The sequence below is a fragment of the Carya illinoinensis genome, chromosome 14 (genome assembly GCF_018687715.1).
Source record: "Carya illinoinensis cultivar Pawnee chromosome 14, C.illinoinensisPawnee_v1, whole genome shotgun sequence".
NCBI lineage: Eukaryota > Viridiplantae > Streptophyta > Magnoliopsida > Fagales > Juglandaceae > Carya > Carya illinoinensis.
This window is the reverse complement of record NC_056765.1, coordinates 19,253,515-19,277,176: the sequence shown is the minus strand read 5'-3', so window position 1 is coordinate 19,277,176 and position 23,662 is coordinate 19,253,515. Positions and strand designations below refer to the sequence as shown.

The 23,662-nt window shown below is 35.6% G+C and overlaps 2 protein-coding genes across 2 annotated transcripts; one reads left to right on the top strand and one right to left on the bottom strand.

The window, feature by feature from the left end:
- The first annotated feature begins 724 nt into the window (after positions 1-724).
- On the top strand, positions 725-1,140 carry LOC122295045 (40S ribosomal protein S12-like). The gene has a single exon (XM_043104065.1). The coding sequence runs from the start codon at positions 725-727 to the stop codon at positions 1,106-1,108; it is 384 nt and encodes a 127-aa protein (XP_042959999.1). The 3' UTR covers positions 1,109-1,140.
- A 9,665-nt stretch (positions 1,141-10,805) lies between these two features.
- LOC122293672 (protein SENSITIVE TO PROTON RHIZOTOXICITY 2-like) lies at positions 10,806-11,906 on the bottom strand. The gene has a single exon (XM_043102187.1). The coding sequence runs from the start codon at positions 11,904-11,906 to the stop codon at positions 10,806-10,808; it is 1,101 nt and encodes a 366-aa protein (XP_042958121.1).
- Positions 11,907-23,662: the final 11,756 nt, after the last annotated feature.

Below are 23,662 nucleotides of genomic sequence, written 5' to 3'. Positions count from 1 at the left end.
TTTAAGTCATGTCAAGTCTATTTATGTCTATCATGACCCTGAGTATTAGGATGAGGTAATATCTTAGTGGAACAACACATTTGTTCATGCTGGAATGTCTAAATTAGTGTGAAATCCTCTGGTTGACAAAATAAAGTTAACGGGTTTTGAATGGGGGCTTAATTAACTGGTCACCAAAGCGAAGAAGGGCACTAACACCAATAGAGCCCCCATACATTTCAATTTCATGATATGCATACTCGTGCTAGTGCAAATACCTGACACTAGATACGTATAGTACGTGTTTCCATAGTAGGTGCAGCTACATGTGTTATGATGCAGTAATCAGTAGGGACACATGGCTCAAAGGGACCTTTGTAGCACCCAATTTCACTTTCATTAATCAAGTTTATTGATCAGGATTCCAAATTCATGTATTTGACGTTCATATCTTCTTCAAGTTCACGTTCAGTTATGTTTCGAGTTCACGTTTACATCATGTTTCAAGTTCACGTTCATATCATGTTTCAAGTTCATATTATTCAGATCAAGCTCATGCCATGTCAAGTTTCAAGTTCAGTTCAAGTTATGTCAGTTCATGCCATGTTATATGTCAAGTTATTTTATGCTTATTTATGTCTTTGATTATGCATTCATACCTTTATTGCTAGTGAGTGGATTTCAATGCAGATCTGAAAAAGATCATCTTCAAGGAAGTGACATCTTATCTGGCCATCAACCAGAAATGTTCGGAGAAGAAGGTTCTATTGCAACTGAGACTACGGCTGCACCTCTGGGTGAAACCATAGATATCATGACTACTTTGCAGCTTGTATTGAGGAAGTCACTTGCTCATAGTGGGCTTGCAAGAGGACTCCACGAAGGTGCCAAGGTGATTGAAAAGCATACTACACAGCTCTGTGTGTTAGCTGAGGATTGTGATCAACCAGATTACTTTAAACTAGTGAAGGCACTTGGTGCTGATCACAAGGTCAAACTAATGATAGTACCTAGTGCTAAAACTCTCGGCAAGTGGGCCGGTCTGTGTAAAATTGACTCTGAAGGAAAAGCAAGAAAGGTGGTTGGTTGCTCCTGCATCGTAATGAAGGATTTTGGAGAGCAGACATAGGGTTACAATGTTATTTAGGAATATGTGAAGTCCCATTAGGTTCAAAAAAATTGGAAGAGCGAGGCCCTTTTCTTTTCACATTGAGGACTCTTCCTTAGGTAGCTCAAGCATTTTCTTTCTTAATGGTTTATGATACTTGATGTTGTGAGCAACAAGATTATCAGTTTGAGTTTTGTAGTTTTTATGTCCATCCTTTGAGGGCAGTCTCAAGTTGTCTTTTTCAATCGTCAGAATTACCTATAGGCAGCATGTAGCCATTCCAAATTTCCAGAATTATCTATTCTATAACTTTTAGGTCATGTGATCATCAGTTTTCTCATGTCGGATGTCCTCAATAGATTCCACTTTGACAATAAGAAAATACCTTTACTGCCATGTGTTTGAAGTTCTCTGTTAACATACTGAGATTTGTATTCAAATTTCATCGTAGTAGTCCTAACTACCATCCCCCCTGAATGGTAGGAGATGTGTTAAGACCAGGAGAGGGAGCAAAGCCTGGCAGATTGGAGGAGGTTGATTAGACATCCCTAATGCAACGAGGAGCTTGTGGTCTCATTAGTTAGATTCTTAGATTGTATTATGGCATTGTAGTCGAGTTATGTGAGTTGCTCGATGAATTAGCCTAGTAGTTATATTTTGGTGATGTAATTATGGAGCTCAGTCTCCCATGCTTTTGACATTATAGTCTTCTAAGACCCACACTGTAATCATGAATGTTTATTTTGTCAAGTATGCATGGATCATGTTTTAAGTATTTTGGATATTATTAGTTTGGTGCATAATGTTGCTAAAAAAAATTATCAGTTGCGAATATTGCATAATGCTATATGCATGTTAGGAACATTGCATCTTTATATGTCATGAACGAGAGTAGGTAACCTTGTATTGCATGTCACAATGCTTTCTATGTTTTTTTGATCCCAAATAGAATCTCAAGGCGTCACAAGAAACATAGGAGTTGATTTTAGTGTTGTAAGCTAGGAAATTAAAGTATCCTAGGTTTGATCTGTGACGCCTAGAAATGAATAACAGTATAAAGTGCTAGATTTGGGTTATGTAGCAGGATTTGAGTATGGTGCTACTGAGAGCCCTGTGAGGAGACCAACCCCCAAGTAGTCACGAGGGAGGACTGTTGAGTGATAGGAGGAATGAGGAAGTAGCGAGAGCATTAAATCAGATTTTGGAGGTGCTATAGCAGTAACACAAGTTATATGCTCGTCATATGCAAGTTTAATAGCTAGAATCTCCCTAGGGATAGCAGAGGTGATGTATGTATGACTGATTCTTGTTGCATTTCTACTAGGAATTCTTCGATAACGAGGGTCCATTGAAGGCGGAAAGGTGGATAACGGACATTGAAAGGATTTTCGAAGTGTGTGGGTGCACTCAGAGTCAGAAGGTACAGTGTGCAAGTTACTTGCTACAATGAGAGGTAGGGTTATGGTCGGGTACATAGATACATTTAATTATCATGGAGCTAGAAGCCATAGAAAGGATCTCATGGGAGAAATTTAATAAAAAAATTCAATGATCGATACTTTTCAGCTATAGTAAGGCAGCAAAAGTCGAAGGACCTTGCTAGTTTAGTTAAGGAAAATATGACAGTAGAGTAGTACACTGCTAGGTTTATGGAGTTAGGGATATTTGCCCATCATCTTATCTCTACAAAGTATAAAGAGGGAGAGATTCCAAGATGGGTAGTAGACTCAAATCAATTACCAAATAGAGTGCGTAGAGATCAAGGCTTCTAGAAATTGGTGAATGTAGCCTCCATTTCCAAGTGAGAGTAACATAATTCATTGACTGTACCTGTGGGTCTAAAAAGAAGGTTGTTTTCTAGTGAAGGAAGCAAGTAGCTTGGGTGTTCCTCCAAAGTTTGGATCAAGGTTGGGAGGATGACCACAATAACTTTTGGAGTATGCATGAGTGGAAGGATACCAGTTTGCAGTAACTACCATAGAACCCACGAGGGGGATTGTCGAAAGACTCTGATCTTATGTTTTCGCTATAGGTAGATGGCACATTACGTGAAGGATTGCCCCCAGGCACCACCAGTGCAGCGAGCAAGACAAGGTGGATGATGTGGAGACCATAGACATGTTGTGCAAGCTAAAGTGTAAGCACTCACTCCTAGAGAAGTCAACAAGGATGCCCTAGAGACCTAAGAGGCAAGCATCATCACATGTACGAAACTATAACTTACAGTTAACTGACCATATTCATAGGTCTTTAGTATAAGTAGTGAGTCATAGTCGATCATACAGGGCAAGTTAGGATACCACACTTCTACGTGAGCACACTATTTGACTCAGGAGCTTCCCACTCTTTTGTGTATATCATGTTCATCAGGACAATTGGTCTTCAAGTGGAATCAATATGTCAAGGAGTCTCTATAGCACTACCTAATGGAGGAATATTGTACTGCATTAAGATAGTTAGAGAGTGTCCTTTAGAGATAGATGGAATCCCTTTGGAGGTGGATCTGATAGTGTTCGACGTGTTGGGATTTGATATCATTCTAGGAATAGACTGGTTGTTTAGGCACTTCGCAAGTATAGATCATTGATCAAAAAATGTGATATTTTGCGTGTAGGATCGGAGGATAGGATCTCGTGGAAGCAAGTTGAGGTCGATGTCGAAGGTGATTACCTCGCTTTAGGCCAAGAAGGATTAGGCGAGTGGGGCTAAGGCTTATTTTTGTTTAGTGCACATAGCGCTTAAGGAGAGATAGCCTAAAGAATTTAAGGATATACCGATGGTAAGGGAATTTCTTGAGGTCTTTAGAGAACTGATAGGATTGCCCATTTTTAGAGAATTCAAGTTTTCGATTGAGAAGACCTAGTACATAGGGCACCTTACCAAATGGACCCAACAATTGAAGGAGTTCAAGGGTCAACTACAAGAGTTGTCGATGAAATGATTTATTAGGCCTAGCATTTCACCTTGGGAAGTAGCGCCAACACTATTTGTGAAAAAGAGAGATGGGACCCTTAGAATGTGCATTGACTATCGAGAACTGAATAAGGTGACTATAAAGAATAGATACCCACTGCTAATGATAGATGATTTATTTGACCAACTGCAGGGAGTAATAGTGTTCTAAAATTGATCTTGGGTCAGGATATCACCAATTGATAATTAAAGAAGGAGACAAGCTGAAGACAACCTTTTTATACTAGGTATGGCCATTACAAATTTAAGGTGATGCCTTTTGAGCTACCTAATGCCCCAACTACTTTCATGGACATCATGAATAGAGTGTTTAAGCCATTTCTAGACTTATTTGTAGTGGTCTTCATAAATGACATTTTTAGTATATTCTGAATGTGTCGAGGAGGATGAGAGCCACTTAAGCTTGGAGTTGCAGACACTCAAGGACCATCAGTTAGTTGTCAAACTTAACAAGTGCAAGTTTTGGCTGGATGAAGTAAGGCTCCTAAGTCATGTGATATGTAAAAATGGAGTCACAGTTGACCCAAGTAAGATTGAGGTGATACTAGTATGGCAGCGACCTACCTTTGTGCAAGAGGTGACAAGTTTCCTAGGATTGGCTAGCTCCTATCGAAGGTTTGCGAAGGGATTCTCTAGACTATTGAGTTCACTCACATCGTTAACTAGGAAGAATGTTAAATTCGCTTGGATTGACAAGTGAGAATGGAGTTTTGAGGGGCTAAAGAGAATGTTGACTATGACACTTGTTCATTACCCATACCTCATAAGCCATTTGTGGTATTTAGTGACGCATTGAAGTTTGAACTATTTTGCATCTTGATGTAGGAAGGTAAAGTGGTAGCTTATGCATCCAGAAAATTGAAGAACCTATGCATTTCAGCTTGGCCAAGGATGGGACCTTGCTGTTTAAATGGAGAAAGGTAGTTCTAGCTAATTCAAAAATTTTAGAGCAGATACTAGCCAAAACTCATTTATCGTCATACCCAATACACCCTGGAGGAACGAAAATGTATTGAGATTTTAAGAGAGGATTCTGGTGGGAAGGAATTAAGTGAGATATTGCCCCTTCATCAAGAGGTGTGCTATGTGCCGAAGGGTAAAGGCAGAGCATCAAAGGCTGGCAGGGAACCTGCAACCTTTGCTTATTCTTAAATGGAAATGGGAAGATATCTCCATGGATTTTGTGGTTGGATTGCTTAGAACCCCCAGTGGGAAGGACGCCATATGGGTGATTGTAGATATGTGACTAAGAGTGCTCACTTTTTCCCGATTACCACTATGGACGTACTATGTAAACTCACTCAACTATAAATAAAGGAGATCATTAGATCACAACATAATTTTTTGGGACAGCATAATAAAGGAGTCCCTAAACTAGAACTAAAGTTTTTAGGACACATAATTTTCAGTAGTGGTGTAGCCGTTGATCCTAGCAAAATAGAAGTAGTAATGAGTTGGCCTGGACCAACTAAAGTACATGAGATTTAGAGTTTTCTTGGGTTACCCAGATACTATAGAAGATTTGTACAGGGTTTATCTAAACTCTGTAGACCTCTCACTATGCTAACCAAGAAGAACGTGAAGTTCATATGGGGAGAAGAGTACAGAAAGAGTTTTCAAGAGTTGAAGAAAAGGCTAGCTACAGCCCCAATTTTAGCAGTGCCTGAACCCCACAAACGATACGTGGTTTACAGTGATGCATCGAAGATGGGTCTTGGATGTTTATTATTGTAAGAAGGATAAGTAATTGGTTATGCTTCTCGTCAGTTGAATAATCATAAATAGAATTATCTCACTCATGATCTAAAGCTAGCTATTGTAATATTTGGTTTAAATATTTGGAGGCACTACTTGTATGGTGAAACGTGTGTGATTTTCACTGACCATAAGAGCCTCAAGTATCCTTTTAGTCAAAAGAACTCAAACCAAGGCAGAGGAGATGGATAGAGACAATTAGTGATTATTAGTGTGAGATAAAGTATCATCTTGGTATAGCTAATGTTGTGGCAGATGCATTAAATCACAAGGCTTAGTTGGAGGGTTTGATAGAGATGGAGTCTCTGTTAAGTAACATGAGGAGCCTATTTATTAGGAATCTTCGGTCAAATGTAGCTTTAACAGTAATTCAGGAGATTGTGCTATTGAATCACAAGGAAATAAAGGAGCATCAAATGAAAAATAGTGAACTATTAGACATCTAACAAAAGGTTGAGAAGTCCAAGGAACCAACATATTTCAGAATACAAGACGATGGGATGTTGTATTATAAAGATCGAAATGTAATTCCGGCATATCCAGAAATGAAGGAGAGAATCCTGAGGGAAGCACACCATACAACATATACTACCCATCCGAGAAGTACAAAGATGTACAAATATTTGGTACGACACTTTTGGTGGGATAGAATAAAAAGTGATGTGGTTGAGTACTTGAGTAAGTGTTCCTTTCTCAATTAGTGAAAGCGAAGCATCAGAGACCAGCAAGAGAATTGTAGCCTTTACCAATTCATAAATGGAATTGGGAGGAAACTCATGCATTTTGTAGTAGGTTTGCCAAGGACCTCTGTGGGGAAGAATTCCATATAGGTCATCATGGATTGGTTGACAAAAAGCACTCACTTTTTTGCTGATCCCAAATGCTGATTCAATGGAGAAGTTGTCTAAACTATACATTAAGGAGATAGCTCATTTACATAGAGTACCAAGATCGATTGTGTTGGATAGGGACACTTGATTTACGCCTCAATTCTGGAAAAGTTTACATAATCTAATGGGTGCAAACTTGAAGTTTAGTAGTGCCTATCAGCCTAGAAAAATTGAACAAACAAAGCAGACCTCACAAACATTAGAAGATATGCTTAGAGCTTGTGTATTGGAGACTAAAGGTGATTGGGAAGGACATTTACCTTTAATAGAATTTGCCAAAAAATAAAAAAGTTTCCAGGCTACATCAAGATGGCACTATATGAAGCACTATACGGAAGGAGATGTAGATCTCCATTGTATTGTGATGAAGATGGGGAAACGGGGATACTTGGTCCAAAATTCTTACAAGAAGTGAGAGAACAAGTCCTCTTGATTAGGAAGAGGATGCAGATAGCTAAGGATAGGCAAAAGGGTTACGCTGATGGTAGGAGAAGACGTCTTGAGTTTGAAGTTGGTGATTGGGTATATGATAAAGTATCACCTAGGAAAGAGTAGTTTGATTTGGCAAGAAAGGAAGCTAAGTCCATGACCCTATGAAATTTTGGAGAGGAATGGGTTGGTAGCTTATCGACTAAACCTTCCCATGGAACTTCAACTGATACATGACGTGTTACATGTTTCCTCCTTGAAAAGAAGTTTTGGAGACCAACAACCAGTTGTAGTCAATTAGGTCATATCCAATTGCGACCCAATCTATCCTATGAAGAATAGCCAGTACAGACTATAGATTGGAAGGATCGAGAGTTGAGAAATCGGAAGATACCTTTGGTCAAGGTACTTTGGTGAAATCCAAATTTTCAGGAAGCCACCTAGGAAAGAGAAGATTTGATGAGAGTGAAATACCATCATTTGTTTGAATAATAGGAAAAGTTATAGGTGTTTTGGTTGCATGGCGAATTCAAATCTATAACTTGCAATTCTATTGACAAGGCAATAAAATATTTGATTTAATTGGACTGTACATGGATGATAAGCTTATAGTTGGATGTTTTTGTTTTGTATTATGACTATGCTCTTCGTAACAAGACATGGCACGAACTAAGGCTACAACATACAAGACTGTATTATCAGCTAGGAGGGTTAGGAGATTGCAAGAATGTAGGCAAAGGGCAATACAAGAGAGGCTGGATTGAATGATTGTAGTTCACTAGCAATAGATAGAAAATTTTCAACATCATCAAACGCATGTGATGGATGTGGACATTAAAGGAAATATTTTCATACGACACTAGGCAATACCACATAAGGAGCGTCAACCGCCACATGATCTACTTATTTGGAGAGACACCATTAGATTACGGTTATTAAGAATTCAAGATAAGGAAGAATCCAACTGTGCCACAAAAATCCAAGTCCCATAATCAATATTTGAGACATCTAATTCTACCATAAATTCAATTGATGTCTTTTGTATCTGTGAAGAAGGTCAACTGGGGGAAGATGAGGAAGCTACGATAGCACATAAGTTGCACGAACTGAGGACAAACATGTACTATGACCCCAACAATGCAATTTACTACCTTTTGCAGAAATCAGTTATGAAAGAATTGGAAGAAGTACCACCACCATCCTCACCCGAGGACTAGACTGCAAATAGTGGACATTAGTCCTTAGAGTAAATAGCCTACTAAGCACAGTTCCTTTCTTTTCTATATACGTCGTCGATTTTCAAGACGAAATCTTTTCTTCATGGGGAGGATGTGATGCCCCAAGTAAAAGCAAGCACTTAGAAGTCATGCTTATTAGTTTTGGATTCAATTAATTTTAAAGTTAGTGGACTTTAGACCCAAAGTGGCCAGAGTTATTAAACTGCTCGATTCAAGGAAGATCCTTTGTCAATTCTATTTTTATATGGACCAAGGTTACTAGTTGTTTTAAGCTAGGGTTATGATTTACTAGTAACACATTAAATGACACATGGAAATAGATAATTTACTTATAGAAATTTTCAAAATCTTTGTTCCTCATCCCCTAATTAGGAATGCTGCCCAAGCTACTTAGAGTTTCTTTTGATCCTTGGTTGGTAGGGTTGATTAGCGTAGGGAGAATCACTTGTGATTTTTTAAGCAAATAGAAATTTGGAAAGGGGTTGTCGAGATTCACCCATAATTCCCGCCCATCATACACATGAAGCTACGCGTGTATGATGGCTCATTGGAAACTGAACCACCTTAGTGAAGAGCAATCATAAATGCACAAGATGGCTCAATTGTTCCTTGGTTGTCTGAAGCAAATTAAAGCAATGATGGGGAGAGAGAGGAAATCAATAAGGCTAGGTTTAGATATAAAGATAGTTTCAACTCATCTCACATCATTATTACAATTTTCTTAAATTTCTATACAAAATATAATAAACAATTCAGTTTTTTCAAATCTCAAAATAATAATAATTTTAAAAATAATATTTTAACAATATTTTATTCAACTTTCAACTAAAACTATTTTATCTCATCTCACTGTCCAAACCTCAATGTACCTAAGGGTATTTAGAGCCCAGCATTTATGGCTCAAAAGTACACACTCTAGTACTGAAGGAAACCGATGGGTCATTTTATGACTTTCTCCTATTCTTTTCACTCCTCCTTTCACGCACACCTCCATGAAGTTCCAGCCATTTCTCTCTAGTCTAAACACCACTCAAGCACAACCACACGCTTGCAAGATTGAAGGATTTGGGGTTTTAGAGCGGAGCACCCAAGAGGATTAATATAGCTCTGTGAGGAAGTCCGGTCTAACCCTTCTCTTTCCTTTTCTAATTTCTGGACATGAAAATACTAAGGTTTATGTAGATCCAAAGCTTTGGTTGGTATGTTAAAAGGGTGTTTTAGTATGTTATGGATTGATCTAAGAATCAATTAAGAAGGAAAAGTAAAGGAGTAACACTAAGTGCTAAGTAACTCTCGGCATTGGGAATGTTAAATTTGTTTGGATCGGGCGTTCATGTGTATTGTAATGTTAGTCCTATTTTTTAATGGTTATTCAAAGAGAGTTCTAAGAGGAAAATGATTTAAGGAGTAATCTTGTGTTGAGTATGTTGGTAGTCCGATCACTATTCGGGTTTTTGGATTACACGCATCTTGAGTAACCCGAGTGTATGTTCTTATAAGAATTAAGCTTATGCTGGATGGTTTGTTGGTCGGATCAGTGATAAAAGCGTGCGCACATGGAGCCATATCACAATCTGATACCAATCTGCAAGGTGTTGCAAATGAGAGTTGGCATGAGAAAAAATTTTCTTTGGCGCGCACCAAGGTTATAAACATCATGTTTAGCTACATTCATTACTAATTATCTAGTGTGCTCAAATGGGAGATGTGGATGAATGTAGTGATTACACGATCGATAACAATGTATGTCCGTTGCACTGCAATCCTCCTCATGCATGGCAACGGTTTTCCATGAGGAGGTGTCGCTTTCGGGATCAATGGAGAGTCACCTCCATTCACGTGTGATAAGGAAATGTATTTTCTGTCCAATTGAATTTCATTTTGTTCTGAATCGTGGTTGTCTCGTGCTTGTTGGTTCGTAAATTAGGAATGTTTGTAAGAAAGTGATTTGCAATTGGATGCAGCTAGTATTCAAACGTAAGGTGTATGGTCTGGCTTGAGAATTGTTTTATGTACTGGGCGAGATCATACTATCCTGTGATTGTACAATTTTTTTTAATTATCCACCCAAAAATAAAGAAATGGGGAAAGGGTTGTAGTGACGATGAAATCAATAAAATAACAATTAGTATGACGGGCCAGATTAGAATAAAGTATTCGTGTATAATATTATACCATCAAATAAGATAAATTGATCATGCAAACATGTTTTATCATTGTACCAAATTTACTACAAGAAAATCAGATTTTTGTGACCAATTTATTAGAACCAAAAAACTATTTGCAACTAATTTTAGTTGGAAATAGTTATTTCACTATAATTAACTGGTCACAAATAAGTAATTTTCTTGTAGTGAAAATGGATATATAGTAAGTGAATGGAAGACAATTCTCTCAGATGATTCCTATCATCTATTTGGAATGGAGCCAAAATTATGCTTGATTTATAAAAGAGCTATTCAACGGGGTGTGCCCAAAGAACAAAGCAACATGTCCCATGAGTTTGTCTTTTCGAGAAAATGTGGTTCCGCACGAACATTGCCATTTCTGATCCCCGCAGTGCTTCTCATGTGTTCGTAGATCAGACAGCACCGAGAACTGTTTGTGGTTACATCGCTTGCAAACATAAATCTTCGGGCAATGGCTCCTTTTGTAGTGATTCTTTACGCAAACGATGGATTTCAGAGGCTGGAACTTTGCATGCTTTTGATTCCACCTACACCCTTCTTGTGGGCACGAATATTTCCTAGGCAATTCCCTCAAACCTTTTCTGTTGCCCATCCCATTCTTCATGGGGTTGCCTAAAGCTGCAATGGTCTTGTATTCATCTCCGTGAGCCCTCATGTGCATTCTCAGATTAGCGTCTCGCTTGAACCCTTTTCCACAAACTTGGCAATAATGTGTGTACTTAGCCAATATATCAGCAGCTTCCAATTGGATGACATCATATTCCAGCGAAAGACGTTCTCCGTCTCCAATCTTTTTGTTGTTTCCGGTGATAACACTCCGGTTTTCATCCTTGTTACTGGAATTGTTGTAGCTTTCATCATTCCACTCAACCATGTAGCCAGAATAGAAACCCTGCTCTCCTTCTTGGATTACGATCCCATCACGATTGTTTCCGAAGTTTGATTGAGGAAATCGATTCTGTCGACACTGTTGCTGCTGCTGCTGCTGCAATTCATGGTTGCTAGTACTGCCGGCAGAAGTGAAACCAAGAGCCATTTGTTGGCATATGAAAGTCATTGAGGAGGTGGTCATGATTATTTCTTGGATTACGGTATCCATGCTGACTGCGGCTAAGGACGCTGATAATTCAGTTTGGCTATGATTTAGTGAGTTCAGGATGCTGATCAGTGACTCCACCTGAAAAACCTTTTCCTTGAGAATGGAAAAATTGGAGAGGAGAGAGCTTGGGTGAGAATCTGCCCCCGAGTTTACTTCAAGAGAGGAAGAAATAATGTCTTCAGTCATGGAGGATATCTGCATCCCTTGTGGGACATCCGGGTAGGAAGAAATGGTTGCTGAAAGCATTTTCAAAGTCTAGATTCTGCTTTTGCAACCTGCCTTTAACTTGTTTACGCTCTTTTCCTATGATTTACTTTTTTGGTTCACTTTACTATGAAATATTGTTGTGAGTAAAGGTGATTATATAGGGTAGGCTGTGCGTAGTCCTATCATTGTAAGTAAAACAAAAACATATCATGGCAACCCGAGAAGAGAGAGAGAGAGATGGAAGTCAACGAGCAACTAGCTTCCAACTCATCCCCACCAAAAGCCTCCCCCATGCACGTCTTGCCAATCAGACACTTGGACAAACTCTCCATAAAGAAATAGTTATAAGGCTACATCATGTAATGATAAACAATCAGCCTATAAATTAGCTCCCAATTATCACTTACTTCTACAAATTGTCAACTATCCATTTCTTACGCTATTGACATCATATATACGTTGCAATTGCATCATGTGCAAGAGATAACGGATATTCTACTAATCTTACTTATCATCCCATAGGACTTTACATATTTTAAAATTATTTTATTATTTTTTATTTTTTTAATATTAATTTATTTCATCTTTGTTAAACTAATTGAGTTGTTTTACATATCATCTATATAACACATATTTGTTATAGAAAAAAAAAAAAAATATAGTGTACCGTATGTGAGAATAATTAAGTATAATTATTTTTCTTTTATCTTTTCAGAATTGTCAATATTTGCGGGAGCTATGAAGCGATCAGAGTTATTATCACAGTATTCAATATTCATTCCCAATAAGTCATGAAGGTTTTAAATTAAATTTATGGGATCTCGTCGTTTCAAAATATAAATAAAATAAAAATAAAAATAAAAAACTATGAAATGCAGTGGTCAATTGGGCAAAAGTAGAAATGAATATTTGCGAGTTTTGTTGCGTGCAAATCACTGAGTTAACATATCATTTGTTAATGTAAGACTCATTTATTAACGGTAAAAAAACCAAACTGTCAAATAATAGTTTTTTAAAAACTCTTATATAGAATATGTTTCCTCATCATTTGTTGAGGGTATAAAAATAGGACTTACAATTAGACTTTTTGTATTATATGCGTCAAATTTTTTTTGTTTTACAAATAATAGTTACAGTCGTACGTGAGTGTGCGCGCAAGCTAATTACTTTAAAAAAAGAAATTAATTTTTTAATAATAGAATCTATTTTTTTTCAAAATAACTATATAGCGAATGTGTACTTTACGATTGTACATAATATTACTCTTTTTGTTTATATCTTTGTTTTTTTGTTTCTATTTTTATTGTCATACGTGTCAACATTTTAGACGACTACCCAAATAAGAGCAAAAAATTTAAAAAAATCAAAAAAATCTACAGAGATCTGATATATTATAATTAGTTTGATGAAATCTTCCACTGTGAGAACTTCCTTGTCATGAGGATTCCCACTTTTTATTTTTTGTTAGAATAATCTTCTAGCTCCTAATTAATACTCGCGCGCATGGTCGATCGAACTGGACAACTGCAAGGAGCACTCATTGATGAAAAAAAAAAAAAGCTTTGGAGTCAACATGACCAAAAGACGACGGATATAAAACATGCATGCAATAGGGATATAAAACTATATATTAATTATATATTTCTTGTACACACATCCTATTGGATTAACTTATAAAACAGGGATTGACCCTTGGGAATATATGCGGCCATCTTAAATTAAAGAAAGCTGCATGAACAACTTTGCATTCGCATACGGTTTCGGCATGCTCTCGTACTAATTAAACTAATTAATATATATATAGTTTAGTACTGACAACTTTCAATTATTTATTAGATAGGAGATCGACGGGTTGTTTGTATATTGAGATAGTCTCTCAACTCGTCTTATTTCATCTAATCATTACAATTATTTTAAAATTTCACACAAAATATAAAAAATAATTCAATTTTCAACTTTATTCTCATCACATCTCAACTAACTATCCAAACCTCTAAATTACTCTCAAATATTGTGTATGTATGAGTGAACTGCAAAACCATCCTCAAAGTTCAAACAATCTTAACAACTCCGTTTGGATAGTAAAAATATTTCATCTTATCTTATATAATCACATTTCATCTCATCATTACAACTTTAATAAATTAATTTCATATAAAATATAATAAATAATTCAACTTTTTTAAATCTCAAAACAATAATAATATTAAAAAAATAAGATTTTAAGAATATTTTATTCATCTCTCATCTCATTTCAACTCACTATCCAAATAGCACCATACTTAAAATGATCTCAGGATGATCTCGAGGGGATCGGATACAACGTCAAAGGGAACAAAGCCAAGATTCTTATTTATGCCGTTGAACCAAATATTTATTATATATATATATATCTAATATATTATAATTAGCTCCAATATTGTACAATAAAAAATAAAAATAATATTAATATACTAATTGAATTACTCTATGTACTTTGAATGAATAAAAGTCATCAATTATCAAACCTTATCCTGGCAAAAGTTATAATTCATGAGAAATTTCGCTCATGAGTTTATTTATCTCCAAGCCTATCTAGTCTTTGAAGAAAATTATTTCTAGTACTAATTTTATTAAAAAGAGACAGAAACAAAGAGATTAGCATAAGCTAGCATGTCTCCTAGCCAGCTGCTTCTCTTTGGCCACAGTACGTCTTGCAGGAGATGTACAGCGGCATCTAAACGTAAAACAACTGGGATTTATTTTCTCGTGTATTTTTATGTTTTGAATAAAAACGTAAGAATGTCATCATAATCTTGTGTAGATCATCGTCTCTGCCGGCCAACAGGGATCGTGGAGGGCACAGGCGGAAGGCTGCATTTTCCCCCATGGTATATATAATCTTATGAAAACGACTTGATATTGTTTGAATTTCTTGGTCGTATTGTATTTAAAATTCTGTTCTCAAAAGTCAAGACTTCCGAAACCATGCATATCATTACGTACGTAGTATAATAATAAGTGAACTTTCTTGCCGTATGCATGGTCGTCGTTTATGTTTCCTAGCTAGAGCGCGCAATTGATCTGCAAGTCACCTTTGTTTTTAGTACCACGCGTGTTTCCATTATTATAATTTATTTCTATAATAAAATTTCTGTCACTTTCGCTTGGTCTGTATGGTATGGTGTAAGGGTCGAATGAAGACGACGTTTGAGTTAGTAAACTGTTGGAAGAAAATAAACAAAAAAATAAGTTGGGATCGATGTCTCAAAACTCGACCTCTAGCAGGTTACGTATGTTTGACGTGTAAGATATGTCATATTTTTCTTAATTTTTTTATTTTATTTTATATGGGATTTGTTGTCTTTACATTAGACACGTGGCACAAAATGACATTGGATGTGTTGCTACATTTTTAGGACTGATTTGATTACATCAAATTAAATTATTTCATCTTATCTTATATAATCATTATAATTTTTTTAAATTTCATATAAAATATAATAAAAAAATTTAATTTTTTAAATATAAAATTAATATTAAAAAATTATATTATAATAAAATTTTATATAAATTTTAACAAAACATCTCATATATAACGAAGCGATAAGAAACAAAAAGTAGGGTTTTTTTGGGTCGGTGCAACTTTCATCTCCAATAATGTTTTGGGACAAGAAATTTCACCCCATTTCATACCGAAATGGGATTTGAATGTAACTGTACACCGTTAGTCAACAAGTTCGCTTTTTCTACGCCATGCAATTAAGAAAAATGGTTTTTCATTTTTTTTTTTTTTTTTTTTTTGAGGGGGTTGGAAAAACGCGCGTTGTCCTTTCTGGGTTGAAAATTTTATCCCCATTTTGTCACAAAAGGTCTATGCCTAAAAACTATTTGGGATAAAAAGAATATGCCAAAATACTTTCTTTTGAATCGAATACTTTCAATGCAATTGAATGCAGTAATTGAATGTTTTTTATTTTTATTTTTGATGAAATATTTTCACACGTAGCAATGGGTAGGAAACTCACCCTAGCATTTGAATGAAATGATCCTTTCAATCCAATCGAATCCAATAATATCATTACAAAAAAAATTACTTATTTAAAAATAGTTAATTCTAATGAAATTATTATTTTTAATTAAAATTGATTATAAATAGTCTTTTAATTACATTAATAAATTAGTCACAAAAATTCAATTTTCTTGTAGTAATGTTTCTATCGTAAGTATTACATCTCCTTATCCACTTGTTGCCTCTATATATATATAAACTCTTATTGCTTTAACTTGAACGACTGGATCTCCAACTTAGTTATATTCATGTACCCTGATAATCAGTCACCGCGGGACCAAATAATGAAGATGATGACGCAAGGTCTTAACCCTCAAGTGTCCGATCTAGGCCTAGGATTTGGTAAAAACCTAAAAATTACTAGTTTAGAATCTTAGATATCTTCATCAAAGAATTCAGTTCAAAATGCAATATCTTATCATGCACATACAACAGATTCAATACCAAGTTCGCACACAAACTTATTTAGAGGATTCTTTTGCTGCCACATCATTCAAAGTAAAATAAAAAGAACTTTTATACACATGCATATATATAAACACATACACCCGCATACGCAAACATATATATACACTAGTAAATATATTTTTGCATGCAAGGAATGTATGCCCGGTCGAAGATGGCATAATCAAGCAGTATATCTGTTAGACTAATCTTGCTTGATGATCCTGATCAACGATTATTTTCTTGTGACGCTTAAAATTTTTGAGCAGTGTGTCCGTCGAACTAGATTTATTTGGTAATTTCGAGCAAAGATTATTTTTTTATGATGTTCGAAATTTTTAAACAATATGTTAGTAGGACTTTCCTCACTCGATGATCTTGAACGAGGGTTAAGTTCTTGTACTACTTAGTATCATAGAACAATGTATCTATTAGACTAGACTTGCGATGCTTACAATTACTGAGCAAGGTTTATTTTCTTCAAATGATCAAAATTACTGAGTAATGTGTTGGTCAAGCTGGAATTGTTGGTGATCATGAGTAAGGTTTATTTTCTTGCAATGCTCGAAACTTTCAAACAATATATTAGCCGGACTAAACTTGTTTGGTGATCCAAAGGAAGTGCTAAATTCTTGTGCAATGTGTCGGTCAGACAACGGAAGGCAAGTACATCTAGGTGAAAATGTTACTTTATTTTTTATATGGGAAAGTATAATCTTTAAAATGAAAATCATTGTGGAATTTTAAAAATTGCTAATATGATATTAAATAAAACAATGTGAAAGTGTTTTAGATGTTTTGTCAATTATAAAAAATAATTATTAAATCTGTGGTAGCAAAGGTATCAAAACAAGGATAGATACCTAAAATGTGGTTTTTAATTAGTTAAGTCGAGAGACATATATACAACTATTGTAAAATTTAGTACTTGTTAGTTGTGAGCGTGTATTTGTTTTAGACATGATTAGGCTATTAAAAAGATAGTTAATTTATTTTACAAAAATGGAATTTGTTCTATTCATAAAATTGGTCTTCCTAACTCATAGATAGTTTTCTTTTACTGCAAGGCTCATGTCTTGTCTAGGTCTAGCTAGACAAGGCTTGTTGGGATATCGTGGAAGAGGATGTGATGATGGCGGTATACGAGTTTTTTTGCGGTATTACTATTCCGCGATATTTCACTTCTTCGCTACTTGTTCTTATCCCCAAGGTGGACAATCCAAAGAGTTTTGACAAATTCCGACCCATCAGTCTATGTTCTGTCTTCTACAAGCTTTGTACTAAGATTCTGGTGAGCCTCATTTCCTCCCTACTCCCCAGGTTAATCTTATAAGAATAAGGTGTTTTTATCCCAGGCCAGAGCATTTTCGAGAATGTGAGCTTAGCACAGGAAATGATTCAGTACTTAAACAAGCTGGCTAGATGAGGTAATGTGGTGATGGAAGTTGATATGGTTAAAGCGTATGATAGTATTGAGTGGAACTTTCCGATTCAAGTGTTGCTGGCTTTCGGGTTCTCTACAGCTTTTTGTTCACTGATCCGACATTGTATATCTTCTCCCTGGTTTTCAGTGCTGATGAATGGGGTTGCTAAAGGTTTCTTCCAGGGAGCCCATGGTTTGCGACAGGGAGACCCCATCTTCCCTTATTTGTTCATTATTATGGAGGAAACTCTATTGAGACTCTTGAATAAAAGTCTCAAGGAAGGGCAGTTTGTTCCCTTTTCACTCCCTAGGGGTGCTCCAACCTTATCGCACCTCCTTTATGCTGATGACATAGTAATTTTTTCTAATGGCAGTAAATCATCTTTGAAGGCAAACGAAATATGTGAAGGAGGGTCATATCTCTCTTATAACCCCTTCTAAAGGGTCATAGTTTTGGAAACTATTATTGAGATGCATCCTAGAGGTAATTGACCACTCTAAGTGGAAGACAAAGGAGGGAAATATCTCTTTTTGGTTTGATAAATGGTTGGGGGAGGAAATACTAGCCACTAACACTCCTGTCACGGTTCCAAAGTTGAAATTAAAAGATATTTGGCTCGAGGACGGCTAGGACTTGGAACTATTACATCGATTGGTGGGAACTCAAAAAGTGCAAGAGATAATAAATACAGCTAGTGGGCAACAAAATGGTGATGGTATTCTTATTTGGCTACCCCAGGAAGATGGAATCTTCTCTACGAAGAGTGCCTAGGACTGCATCCGTGGTAGAGCTCTAAAAACCAGGTGGTCAAATTGGGTTTGGCACCCGTGCCTCCCAAAAAAGATGGTTATCACAATGTGGAAAAGCTTTAACAATACTCTTAGTCTAGATGATAGAGTAAGATGACTGGGTATTCCTCTAGTCTCCAAGTGCAACTGCTATGTGAGAGGCGCCTATGAAGACCGAAACCATGTGCTAGCTAATGGGGAAGTGGCATGAAACATATGGCAGAAATGTGCTACCCAGGTTGGCATGCTGAGACCTCAGTTTATTACTTGGAAAGAAACGGTGCAGGTATGGTTTAACAGAGCCTCCAAGTCAACTACAAGATCAAGCCTATTGAGTGGCATAATTCCCACCATTGGGTGCTGTGGCTTCGTAGATGCAAGGTAAGAATGGAAGGAAGCTCCGTATTTGTGGAGGAGACTTGGACGACTATTAAATTCTGGATAATGAAGCTAAGTGAAAAGTTGCGCGCAACAAAGGCCTTATCATTCCAAGATGAAAAGATTTTAGAAGGTTTGCAAATCCAATCGAAGAACCAAAGGAGAAAAAAGGTGCAGTTCATTTACTGGCATCGCCCTAAGCATGGCTGACTCAAACTCAATGTAGATGGAAGTAGTAGAGGTAACCAAGGCCAAGCAGGTGCAGGAGGAATCTTACGGGATGCCGTAGGTAATATGATTTTTGCTTTTGCTTCTCCACTCAACCACGACACAATCAACTTTGCTGAGTTTATGGCACTCCTCCTGGGAGTGAAGGAAATCTGCCAAAGAGGCTTGGAAAAGATAGAAATAAGAGCATTAATTAATCAGCTATTTTCAACTCTAAACTAAAAATTTTATAAAATTAAAAATCTACAGAGATTTGATATATTATAATTAGTTTGATGATATCTTCCACTGTGAGAACTTCCTTGTCATGATGATTCCCACTTTTTATTTTTTTGTTAGAATAATCTTCTAGCTCCTAATTAATACTCACGCATGGTCGATCGAGCTGGACGACTGCAAGGAGCACTCATTGATGAAAAAAAAAAATGCTTTGGAGTCAACATGACGGCCAAAAGACGACGGATATAAAAGATGCATGCAATAGGGATATAAAACTATATATTAATTATATATTTCTTGTACACACATCCTATTGGATTAACTTATAAAACAGGGATTGACTCTTGGGAAGATATGCGGCCATCTTAAATTAAAGAAAGCTGCATGAACAACTTTGCATTCGCATACGGTTTCGGCATGCTCTCGTACTAAACTAATTAATATATACATAGTTTAGTACTGACAACTTTCAATTATTTATTAGATAGGAGATCGACAAGTTGTTTTTATATTGAGATAGTCTCTCAACTCATCTTATCTCATCTAATCATTATAATTATTTTAAATTTTCACACAAAATATAATAAATAATTCAATTTTCAACTTTCTTCTCACTACATCTCAACTAACTATCCAAATCTCCAAATTACTCTCAAATAATGTGTATGTATGAGCCAAATGCAAAACCATCCTCAAAGTTCAAACAATCTTAAGAATGGGAGAGATAGAAATGTAAAGTAAGCCTTTTAACTTAGAATGATCTCAGGATCATGATCTCGAGGGGATTGGATACAACGTCAAAGGGAACAAAGCCAAAGATTCTTATTTATGCGGTTGAACCAAATATATATTTATATATATATATATCTAATATATTATAATTAGCTCCAATATTGGACAATAAAAAATAAAAATAATATTAGTATACTAATTGAATTACTCTATGTACTTTGAATGAATAAAAGTCATCAATTATCAAACCTTGTCCTGACAAAAGTTATAATTCATGAGAAATTTCCTCATGAGTTTATTTATCTCCAAGCCTATCTAGTCTTTGAAGAAAATTACTTCAAGTACTAATTAATTTTATTAAAAACAGATAGAAACAAAGAGATTAGCATAAGCTAGCATGTCTCCTAGCCTGCTGCTTCCCTTTGGCCACAGTACATGATCTTCCAGGAGATGTTCAGCGGCATCTAAACGTAAAACAACTGTGATTGATTTTCTTTTGTATTTTTATGTTTCGAATAAAAACGTAAGAACGTCATCATAATCTTGTGTAGATCATCGTCTCTGCCGGCCAACAGGGATCATGGAGGGCACAGGCGGAAGGCTGCATTTTCCCCCATGGTATATAATATATATAATCTTATGAAAACGACTTGATATTGTTTGAATTTCTTGGTCGTATTGTATTTAAAATTCTGTTCTCAAAAGTCAAGACTTCCGAAACCATGCATATAATTACGTACGTAGTATAATAATAAGTGAACTTTCTTGCCGTATGCATGGTCGTCGTTTATGTTTCCTAGCTAGAGAGCGCAATTGATCTGCAAGTCACCTTTGTTTTTAGTACCACGCGTGTTTCCATTATTATAATTTATTTCTATAATAAAATTTCTGTCACTTTCGCTTGGTCTGTATGGTATGGTGTAAGGGTCGAATGAAGACGACGTTTGGGTTAGTAAAATGTTGGAAGAAAATAAAGATCAAAAAAATAAGTTGGGATCGATGTCTCAAAACTCGACCTCTAGCAGGTTACGTATGTTTGACGTGTAAGATATGTCATATTTTTCTTAATTTTTTTATTTTATTTTATATGGGATTTGTTTTGTCTTTACATTAGACACGTTGCACAAAATGACATTAGATGTGTTGTTATATTTTTAGGATTGATTTGATTACACAAAATTAAATTATCTCATTTTATCTTATATAATTATTATAATTTTTTAAAAATTTTATATAAAATATAATAAATAATTTAATTTTTTTAAATCTCAAAATAAAATTAATGTTAAAAAAATTATATTATAATAATATTTTATTTAAATTTTAACAAAATATCTCATTTCAATTTATATAAATTGTATAACAAAACGATAAGAAACAAAAAGTAAGGTTTTTTTTGGGTCGGTGCAACTTTCATCTCCAATAATGTTTTGGGAGTTTTTTTTTGGGGGTGGTCCGAAACGCGCGTTTTGTCCTTTTTGGATTGAAAATTTTATCCCCATTTTGTCACAAAAGGTCTATGCCTAAAAAACTATTTGGGATAAAAAGAATATGCCAAAATGTTTTTTTTGAAAGCGAATATTTTCAATGCAATTGAATGCAGTACTTGAATGTTTTTTATTTTTATTTTTGAAGAAATATTTTCACACCTAGTAATGGGTAGGAAACTCACTCTACCATTTGAATGAAATGATCCTTTCAATCCAATCCAATCCAATAATATTATTATTATAAAAAAATTACTTATTTGAGAACAGTTAATTTCAATAAAATTATTATTTTCAATTAAAATTAGTTACGAATAGTCTTTTAGTTGTGATAAATTATTTTCAAAAGTTCGATTTTCTTGTAATAATGTTGGTACGTATCGTAAATATTACATCTCCTTATCCACTTGTTAACTCTATATATGTATAAACTCTTATTGCTTTAACTTGAACGACTGGATCTCCAACTTAGTTATATTCATGTACCCTGATAGACAGTCACCGCGGGACCCAATAATGAAGATGATGACGCAAGGTCTTAACCCTCAAGTATCCGATCTAGGCCTAGGATTTGGTAAAAAGCTAAAAATTACTAGTTTAGAATCTTAGATATCTTCATCAAAGAATTCAGTTCAAAATGCAATATCTTCTCATGCACATACAACAGATTCAATACCAAGTTCGCACACAAAATTATTTCGAGGATTCTCTTGTTGCCACATCATTCAAAGTAAAATAAAAAGAACTTTTATACGCATGCATATATATATAAACACATACACGCACATATACATACATATATATACACTAGTAAATATATTTTTACATGCAAGGAACTTATGCCCAGTCCAATATGGCATAATCAAGAAGTATGTAGGTTAGACTGATCTTGCTCAATGATCTTGATCAACGATTATTTTCATGTGATGCTAAAAATTTCTAAGCAGTGTGTCAGTCGAAGTAGATTTACTTGGTAATTTCGAGAAAAAGTTAGTTTGTTCGAAATTTTCAAGCAATATGTTAGTCGGACTTTCCTCGCTTGATGATCTTGGACAAGGTGTTAAGAAATCTAATTTTCAGAGTAAAAGAATATTCTGCTGTGTATTAAAATTGTGATTACAGTAGCTTTATATACAGAGCTGTAAAGCTGTTTCCAAACCCACTAAGCAAAATACAATAATAGTAAGTTAACTGCCTTTCTATGTACACATGTAAAAGCAGGAAAATAGAAAAACTTCTATATTGTAAAACTTATTACTTCCCCTCAAGATGGACTATATATATTTACTAGTCCCATCTTGCCAATGAGATGATTAAATTGATACAATCCAAGAGCTTTGGTTAAAATGTCTGCTATTTGGTTATTAGACTTCACATGAAATAGCTTGATAACCCCATCTTGTAGCTTTTCCCTTACAAGGTGACAATCCAACTCAATATGTTTGGTTCGTTCATGATAAACTGGATTAGATGAAATGTGAATCGCAGCTTGACTGTCGCAATATATCAGAGCAGCTTGAGAATGATTGACACCAAAATCTGACAACAAATTTTTTAACCAAATCACTTCACATACAGCTGCTGCCATTGCCCTATATTCTGATTCTGCTGAAGATCTGGAAATGGTGTGTTGTTTCTTTGATTTCCAGCTAACCAAATTATCACCCAAGAATACAGTATAACCAGTAACAGACCTCCTAGTGTCAGGGCAAGCTGCCCAATCTGAGTCTGTATAGATTTTCAGTTGAAGATCAGTCGAAGCAGCAGAGAAAAATAGGCCCAAACCAATTGTGTTTTTGACATATTGAACTACTCTATGAGCTGCTGCCATATGTGGTTTTCGAGGCTTATGCATAAATTGACTTAGCTTTTGCACAGAGAAAGTAATATCTGGCCTTGTAATAGTCAAATAGATCAATCTACCAATTAATCTTCTGTATTGAGAAGGATCTTCCAATTCATCACCATCACTGGAATTAAGAACCAGATTTTGTTCCATTGGAGAATTTGCTGGTTTACAACCAAGCAGACCACAATCCTCAAT

Coding starts and splice junctions, on each gene's coding strand:
- LOC122293672 (XM_043102187.1), bottom strand. CDS start 11,906: ATGCTTTCAGCAACCATTTCTTCCTACCCGGATGTCCCACAAGGGATG.
- LOC122295045 (XM_043104065.1), top strand. CDS start 725: ATGTTCGGAGAAGAAGGTTCTATTGCAACTGAGACTACGGCTGCACCT.